General features: G+C 38.4%; 1 protein-coding gene across 1 annotated transcript in view; it reads right to left on the reverse strand.

Annotated features, from left to right (window-relative positions):
* Nucleotides 1–9,024, reverse strand: part of abtb2b (ankyrin repeat and BTB (POZ) domain containing 2b) — a 54,521-nt gene extending 45,497 nt beyond the window's left edge. The window contains exon 1 of the mRNA XM_082160413.1: nt 7,405–9,024. Within this exon, the coding sequence (XP_082016539.1) occupies nt 7,405–8,242 (838 nt within the window). The 5' untranslated portion in view covers nt 8,243–9,024. The remainder of the gene's footprint in view (nt 1–7,404) is intronic.
* Between the last annotated feature and the right edge of the window lie 1,013 nt (nt 9,025–10,037).

Below are 10,037 nucleotides of genomic sequence, written 5' to 3' on the forward strand. Positions count from 1 at the left end.
CTATCAAATGCTACGATATTTAAAATTTTTTAAACATGACTTAATTGTCCAAATCATTTTTGTGGTCACTGTATCCACTTTGCTGTGCTTGTTTACACTATTATTTGTTTAATTGTCTTTTTAAACAACACAAATTAGAATAACTCCTCAATCTTAATCATAAACGCTCAACAATAGCGTAATAACTATTACAGACACATGACCCGAAAGCATGCTGAATCTTGTTTAAATGGATTTTGGAGACGTTTTAGACTATTTTAAGACTGCACTTTACAGACTAAAAATGGCAGATGCAGAATTCAAACCCAACACTGGAGCCATTACTGTGCATATCTCTACAAGCAAGTTTCCATTTACTGCGAGAGCTACCATTCAGAGCAATTAAATAGTACAGTAATGTTTGCAAATGGCTGCTTATCGACAGCAATAAATCCTCCCTGCTGCATTTGAAGACAAGACGAGAGATAGACACAGTTTCATAGGATCATTCCAATACCAATTCCATTCATTGTGAAACGATCTGTCAGTGAAAGAGAGAAACGAACCACAGGGATAAAAGAAAGAATGTGTCTTGTTTGAAAAGAACATTTAAATATGGGTTATTTTACTCTTAATTATCATGACAGATGTTGCCACTATGAGCCAAAACAATAAATCATAATATGCAACCGTTGGTGGAAGCATATGGACATTTTATTTATAATATCTACATGGCATATGGTGCATATTAAAATGATAAAAGCTGCAGTTCTGTTCTTTGTTTATTGCGGATTAATTGATTATTAAAGTTGTTTAGTGTGTGCTGATAATCTCAGGATGCTGTTAACATCCAAAAATATGGGGTATGCATTAAAACAAATACATGTATGAATACAAGCAGGCCTACGTAATAAAGTTGCAGATTTCTTGTGGGTTTGAAGGCTATTTTTGTCACCAACAGCTATTTTAGTAGCTGTCTTCTGACAGTTTAACGTGTATGTGACACATGAAAACGGCAATGCGAGTTTTCTGACACTTTGCAGTGAGTAAGAAGAACTATTCATCCATAATCACTCCATTTCAGCCCTCTTAACGTTCCACTGCTGGAAAATGCAAGGCTGCATTTTCTCCTCGCGATAATTCACCCCAACATTAAACTCCTGCACATGTCATTGTTGACCATTTTCCCATTCTTCCCCTAATTTCCTGTCTGGGGTCAGAGTTGTCATGGCGACAGGCAAAGGATTGACCTATGAGAATGTTTACAGCTGAATCAGGAGCGCCAAAAATACAATGCCTCGTGCTGACCGGCTTCAATCCGCTGGCTATTCACCCGCCTTTCTCTCCTGCTTTCCAACAATCCCCTAGTACTTCAACAGGATTATGTCCCAAACTAAATCTTGTGATTCCATAAACAACCTCCAAATGAAACACAGAAACACTCGACACTGCCTCCATTATTGACGCTGTAGTATTTGCATCAAAAGCCACAATTCCTCAAACGTTTGTTGTTAACAAAGGGTTTATCTTTATTCAAACTGTTCTAGTACCGTTACAAAGAGATAACATATGCTAATTAGTGTATCCAAGCTTTTTGCAAACATGATTTCACTAGGCAAACAGGACATTCAACTGCTCTATCCCAAAACCTAGTGAGCTAGACAGCTTTTTCAGGCATCAAAGATGCAGTCTTGACACAGAATGCTGTTCAAGAAATGGTAGTGGTAAAATTGTGCTAGAAGCTCCCTCTTAGATACAGTTGAGGGTAATCCCAGAATACAATACGACAAGCCTGAGAAGAAAAAAAAAAAAACACCTCATGAAGTGAGGTCTTGTATGTGATTAATGGTTCACCTAATATTTATGTACGATATATATATTTTATGCTCAAGAGAGCACCATGTTGTTAGCTTAGCAACTTGCTAACATAAATCTTTACTGTAATCAATTGTGTTGAATATCTAGTGCACTTCGCATTAAGTGTGATATATTTTTGTTTCACTCTATTTAGTGTGTTCCATATCAGTCACTTATGAGGTTACATGTTAGTTAGGCGAATGCCAATGACTAAAATAAATGTTTTAAGGAGCTCAAGTAGCTTGAAATGTTTTTAGCCGCTAGTAGAGAAGTCTTAGCTTTTTGTACAGCTGGGCCTTTGGTTTTGGCTTGAAGTATGCATAAACAGTTCCACTGACCATGCAAGATGGTGTTTTCCTCTTTACTGCCATCCTAAATCCTTGAACGATAAAAATAACCTACACAAGACAAGTGCATTAGCTTGCAGACTTCATATTCAAAAATTAAAGTATATTTTAGAGTTGAAATGTTTCCATCAGGGTAGCCAACGTACGAAAGCAGTGCCAGAAATTCCAGGATCGTCCAGAGTCTTGTTTAGCCGCAAATGAAAAGGGACAAAGTTCATGTCCTGATCTGGGTCGAGTTCAGAGATGTTCTCAACAGTGAGAAGTGAGTTTGAGGAGTTAAGTATGAAGATGTTTTCTCCAATGAAACACTTAAGCATTCACTGCACACTCAACTGCAATGTGAATATCAATAGCAACTATTAGCGAGAGAAAACCATACGTTTAGTCCACCTCCTGACCTTTATGTTCATTGGATTTTAAATGGGATGCTGGTACAGTGGGCACCTTGTTAAAAGCATGTGCGTTCACAGAAACGGCTCCAGGAAAGAAGGACTAAAGTAAATACAAAGAGGCAGAGAGGGGAATGGAGTGTGTGTTGGAGAAAGTGGGAGTGACTTGAGTTGGCAAAGAGAAGTAAGTCTTAAAGACTTCCAGATGTGGAGCTGGTTGGCAGATGATAGAGAAGAACTTTTGTAGCAAAAGGACTATGAATTACTCTGAAAGTACCTAGCTCTGCAGTCTTGTAAGTAAAGATACTTCTACCATCACAGAAACCTTAAAGGAATAGTTCACTTAATAATGAAAATTCTTACTCACCATGAAGTTGTTTCAAACCTGTATGAATGAAAAACACAAAAGAAGATATTTTGAAGAATGTCAGTAACCTACAGTTGATGGACCCCATTGACTTCCATGGTATTTTTTTTTTCCTACTATGGAAGTGAAAGGGGTTCATAAACTGTTTAGTTACCGACATTCTTCAAAATATCTTCTTTTGTGTTCTTCATTCATACAGGTTGGAAACAACTTGAGGGTGAGTAAATTATGACAGAATTTTCATTATTAAGTGAACTATTCCTTTAAAGTCCTTTTATTTCATAATGTGGTGTCTTTTTGAGTGAAGCAGGTTATTAAATGATTAAAATTGTAAGACAGGACTTTATCTATCTGGAACTAATTTGACTGAGAAAAGTCTCTCGATATTACACGATTCAAGTGACCCAATTCTGATGTTTTCTGCCCATGTGGCACAGATCGGACATGACCCACGACACGTGTACGCAGGAAAAAAGCTCATGGATTCCGATACTCTCAGATCGGTTTTAGGCCTCATTCATGTGTGGAAATAAATCTGATATGAATTGGATATGTGCATTTGCGTCTGCCATTTAAGAGGACAGATTGGATATTTCCGTCAATGCCTGTATACAATATGTCAATTGAAATGTACATCTTCCGTCAATATGTACGTCATTAGCAGTGTTTCCATTACCCTTAAAATTTTCCAAACTGAAATTGCGAATTGAAAATGCGGCCAATGGAAACACGTTCATTTCGCAAAAAAAACTCCCATATTTCGCAAAAAAAGTTTTTACGCTCGCATGATTTTTTTTTTTAGGCAGTTCGAAAAAGGAATATTTCGCAAAACTGCAATGGAAAAAGTTTTTCTGACCTTTAAAGATGGTGCGGAGAGCAAAGCCTTGCATTATCATTTCGTCTGCATCCTTTGCAAATCGCGCCATTTTTACTTCCTTTTCGGCCTAAGCTTTCCCGAATCAGTGCGTCAACCTTGGTTTGTTGTGCCAAGTGTATAGCGTAAATGCAGATATCGGATATGGGTCACTTTTAAAAGAAGATGTAAGCTGGTCGTCAAAAAAAATCAGATATAGTCATCAAATCGAAATTGGTCATTTGATTCTGGGTGCCATATTTTGTGTTGACTTTAAAGCCAGGGGATCAGAAGAAAACTATGCAAACTTATAAGATAAGTGCATTGATCCATGGTAATCAAGGCTGTTTAGGAGCCATATAGCAGCCAACAAAAGCATATTATGAATAATCTGGTTACGAGATGCTTTGCGTAATCAAGTACTGTGAAAACATTCTGAAAGGCCACTGAGTCACAGCTGAAATCATCAATGATCCACATTTAAGGCATTTCAGATTCAATCTACTGCACTCGACTGAGGAAACGCAGTGGATCAGATCCCATTCATCAACAGAAATGGCACGCAAGGGTTTTGTGAAGTGCACGCGCAGCACTTTGTTAACACGGCTGCCCTGAAAGCACATTGATCCGTTGGGGTCGTCTTTATGGACCGACCTAATTTGATGCCCACATGGTCATCCGAGAGAAAGCGAGCTGTGTAAGGATTATGCAGAGCTGAGATCCTGACTACCCGTGCCAAAAAAAGAGCTTTTTGCTAACATAGCCTAATTATTGCACCCACACTCCACTTTCTTTCTTTTTTTTCTTTTTTTTTTACTAACTCAATAATCTCATGGAAATAATTTTAATGTCCGCATGTTCTCATAGCTAGACTAGAAGCAATGTTTCTTTCACTTCTATCTGTAACATAGCTGAAATCAGTTAGCTACTGTACACTGTTGGAGCGTTTCAATATTTCATTTGAACTTTAACTTTTGTACAGAAATGTTTGAGGACTGATTTAAATTTCAACTCTATATACATCAAACATTTCAATAATACTTGATAAGACTACTAAATTGTTGACGTTATTGCTAAATATGAACAAACCGCTAACCCACTTCTCTAAGTGTCCTGTGCCATTTGTGCTACAAACATGGATGATAGAACCAAAAGTTTGTTGGGGAAAGATACTTTTCTAAGCAATCTAACTATCAAAGATGTGAAAAAACTGCATAACTGTCAACTATATTTGATGAGAAACAAACTTCTCAATAGCATGAATAGTTGTGTTCGACTTTGGCTGGATGTTGTCATTATCATGTGACCAACAGAGTTGCATCTCTTCACTGCCATTCACAGATCCTCTCCTATGGTCTCATGGGATATTATGAATTTGAACATACTAATAATCTCACATACTGTTTTTCACCTATATAGAAGGGAAGTGTGCATATTCGGACACAGGGTCGGACTTGCACTGAAGGAGGGAATCGAATCATAGGCCTTGTTTACACCTGGTATTAAGATGCATTTTGGTCGATGAAGTAGACGAGAGACACATTCCTGTTTACACCTGGTGTTTTAATCCGTCTCTTTTGTCCACTTTCAAGCACTTCTGTCCTGATTTCTTCGAGGGGAGGGTCTATGGGTGAGTAAATGTATGGAATTTTTCAAATCTTTCGATCTAATGGATGAAATAAGCTCAGGCAATTTACATATGAATGCGAAAGGAGACGATGCAAAAACATATGGAGAACATCAGCTTTGGTTTCTGCTCTGATAGTCCACCCTGAACGCTGTGAGTGTGTGTTAGAAATCAGGAATGGTGAGAGAACATTGTGCTTGGTAAATTTTTCGTCTTCAGTCGACAAAGTTTAAATCCTGTCTGGCTGGTACGCTTCCCATAATGGTTACACATTAGGTCAGTAGGCGGAGAGAAGACTGTCCTTTGTGACAGTTTGAATGTATTCGACCACATTAGCGTTTACACTACGAAAGCAATCCGATCAAATGTGTTTTCGTCTACCTCTGGTAGTGGTCGAAAGTGGTTAAACCCTGTATTTAGTGTCCACTTGTGATCGGATCAACCAAAACTCATCTTAATACCAGTAAACAGGGCAATAATTAGAGAAAATAATATCATAGAGCTTGACAACCAAGAACACCCACCAAATTTGTGCTTAAAAACACTCAAAACACCTACATAGCAACACAATGGCAAGCCTAATATTGTGGTGGTGAATTCTGCACAGACAAGCACAGCTCTAATTTATTCAGAGAATATATAAATCTAGTACATTTTATGTGCATATCAAACTGTCACATCAACCACTAATATAAGATTTGTCCTGAATGACATCACGGCAGACAGAGAATAATGAATTCATGAGTAATGATGATGGAAGAAGGACAGTCATCAGAACCACTTGTTGTCCTTTTACAGATATCGTTTCTTTTGCCTCCCTGTTCAGTTAAGATTGGTCTGCTAAATAAAAAACTAAGTGCTTGTAAAAACCCCATGGTCAATGCTGGTAAACCACAGACAAATCAAAAATGAAAATGCAACCTAGATGATGCAGAACTTGGCAGTGAGGGGTAATTCTCAAAGCTGGAGAAGAGGAAGTGTGTAATGACCAGTTACAGAAAGAATGATGTAACTGAACTGTGATTTCTGTAAATCAGGCTAGTTTTCATTAGACCAAACACCAAGAAGACTAATAAGGAAAGCTATCCATATTTGTGTAGGTCTACCAACAGTATTTTTGTACAGATAACTCACACCAAATTGTAATTTGGTACAATCATGCCAGTAATTTACCAATATACCATGTACAAGCTTTTAAATTAACTAGTTTATGAACATGAAAGGTACTAATTTGTCATAATCAACAGGTGTGGCAGTAGTTAATATGAAGATGAGGAAGTATGAAGTAATTTCCCCTCAAGTTGACGCAGGTGTCCTAAAGTAACCACAGGTGTTCGTCACATTAATAATGATCATTACTAACGTCCCCATTACGTCACCACCATACTCATCACAAAACTCATTTTGAGAAGTGTTTTTATTGTTGAATAATCTTAAACTCAACAAGCTCGTGAAATGTTTTGATTACAAATCGCTCTTTCTTAAAATTCAAAAACGTTATTTAGTGTTATTTTAGTATCTTTCATATAGTTTTTGATAATATTTTGAATTCATTTTTTTATATTTTCTGTTTTGTTTTAATTTATATATATATAAGTGGATCAAAAAAGTGGATCAAAAAAGTTCATCAAAGTTGTCCTAAAACAAGAACGGGTATTTTCAAAAATTAATGTATAACTTTGATGAAAGGTTTTGATCCACTTCAAATGTTGATTACTGCGTGTGTGTGTGTATATATATATATATATATATATATATATATATATATATATATATAGTTAATGTGTATTTAATTTATTTTTTTAATGTTTTTTCATATTTTACACATACACATTAGAGGGGCAATTCCTCTTGAAGTATCTTGAGGTATGTCATGCCCAAGTACATAATGGTTCAACTGACACCTTTCAGCCAAATCTACCCACTGAGCCACAAGGAACAGACAAGAGAAAGAGTTTAGGCAACAGTACCAGCGAAGGACCTACCATTGGCGTTCTTCCCACAGATGAGATGCTCATAGTGTTGCAGGACCCCCCATAGCTCGGCATCATTATTGATGACCCCCTCCAGCGCCTCTGCAGTCAGGACTTCCCTCTCCGCCATCAGCACGCGCACGCCCACCTCCTCCACGAGCGCCTCCATGCACGCGCTCAGGCAGATGGCCGCGTACTCATGGATGCGCACCGCGATCCGAGTGTCTACCATCCAGCGGAAAAACCGTCCGACGGAGAACACAAGCCCACACCGAGCTGACTTCCCCTTGCGCAAGAGCTCTCCAGCGCTCATGTTGTATATAGATATGGCCTTCACAGTGGCCGAGACGCAGTGATCCGCCAGCGCCCAGCTGAGCACCAGGCGGATCGCGCTCTGGACCTCGAACCTGGTGCACCTGCAGTGCATGACACTGAGCCGCTGCGCCTCTCTGGAGATGCGGATGAGCGCTCTGCGCATCAGGGTGGACAACCTGCGCACAGCCTCCGCGGAGAGACAGGCGCCCTTCCCCGCGCCTTTACGCACGACCCTCCCCACGTCCTCCTCCGTCCACGGGAACTCCTCCAGCTCCGGTAAGCGTGGGCACTTCGAGAAAATGTCCTCTGGATCCTCTGGAAGCACTGTGTTGACAGTATCCCAGCTGTTGTTTCTGCTGTTCATGGACCCGGAGAAGTACCACCAGTTCCCCCGGTGAGGGGTGTTCATGAACGCCTGCGAGTTTGACTTGGACGACGACAGGCTTAAGGACTTACACGAGTCCCCCGCTCCATAACCAGAGTCTAGAGTTAAATCCTCCAGAGTTTTCATGTTTGAGCTGTTTGTTCCTGCCATTTCTGCTGCTTCCTCGAGGGTTTTCTTTTTAAAAGGAACCGGAGAGCGGTTGAGACTTTCCAGCTGCGCGAAACTCAAGCTGGTTCTACTTGTTCAGCTTCTCTTTGACATTCATGTAGCAGTTTTTTTTGATACACCGCTGACCATAAATATCTTGCGTGAAAGTTTAAAATGTCCAAGTTACATCTTCTGAAAAAGATAAATGTTTGGGGAAACTTGCTCACCTCATCAAATGACCATTCCCGTCAGAGTAGTGAAGTGCGCAGGATTTCTCGTTTACTATTATCCGGTTCTTGAAAATAATAGTCCGAACTGGACATGAAGTTTAGAGTGGAGATCCATCAATTTAATCTAAATCGAAAGCTCTCGGTGAAAGGAAACCTCACTGATACTTCAGAAGTGGGTGATGTTTCTTTCTCACCACACGCCTCTTCTTACTGGAAACTCATGACTGAACGAAAGCAGGCGAGCGCGAGAGAGTGTAGTGGTGTTCGATTCGCGAGCGAAACGATTCATTTGAACTTCTGAACGACTCTTTTGAAACGATTTGGAAGCGTTTGTGAATCACTCCATCAAACTCGAATAGACATTGCAGAGGCGACAAACTCTCACATATTACAACCAACGACGTCGTCTACACTGATTAAAATGTAGCTTTTTAGAGGTTTACAACTAATCTTTAACAGGCTATAGGCTACATAATAATAAAATGCAAGCGGTAGATATTGGCAGTAAAATTAAAGCGGAAAACGTTGTTCAAAGTGGAATATTGGTTTATTTATTGAAACGATATCGAACTCAGCGATTAAGTTCACCCAAAAATGAAAAATCTGTCATCCTGATCCACAAACCATCCACAAACTCACCCTGACTTGTTCCAAACCTAACCAGACAGTTATGGCACTTGACCTCCATTGTATTTTCTTTTCTACTATGGAAGTCAATGGCTATCGACAACTGTCTGGTTACCAACATTCTGTAAATCATCATTTGTGTTCTTGTGTTTTGACAAAATTTTCATTTTTGGTTGAACTATCCCTTTAACAGAGACCAATCAGAAGTTAGTCGCTGGGGAGTCAATCAATCAAAACTGGGTTTCAAGTTTTCAAGTGAAGTCAAGAACAGATTATTTTGTTCATATCGTTTTTTTTTATTTTTAATCGAATTTTGAGACGTTTCATCTTAATCATTAGGCTATATATATATATATATATATATATATATATATATATATTTTTTTTTTTTTATTGTACAAATATAGTTCCTGTAGCCTATATTTAGCCCATATTTAGCCCATTTTCTTTTAGACTATATTTTTATTTTGCCTTCGTTTAGGTTATACCATATATTCCCGCATATCTTATTCATTTTCTATGCCCACAAATTGCCTAAATTATCAAGAGAATAGCCCAAATAAAACTGTATTGTATTGAAATCAAAGTAGACTTAAAAGGGTGTTGTTTGAAGTGACGGTGTTAATCACCGAGTCTCATCTAGATCTTAAGGAATTTGCATTAATTGTGTTAGTCTGGGAGATTGCAATGGCATCCACACACTCGTTATCTCATTATCAGCATTTCTCATTTATCAGCTTCTTCAGGCCAATAACAAATAACGCGGTTTATTAAAGATTTTGACAAAAGTGACAAATATAATACTTTTTATACTTTCATCAAGTCAAAGGGCATTAACAATATTGTTTTCATATATTATCATTAACCTACCATAGGCCTATTTTAATATTTATTGAAATTCTAATCAAGCATTATTCTGTATGACTTATGCACATTTCAAT

The sequence above is a fragment of the Leuciscus leuciscus genome (genome assembly GCF_965113295.1).
Source record: "Leuciscus leuciscus genome assembly, chromosome: 25".
NCBI classification, from domain to species: Eukaryota; Metazoa; Chordata; class Actinopteri; order Cypriniformes; family Leuciscidae; genus Leuciscus; species Leuciscus leuciscus.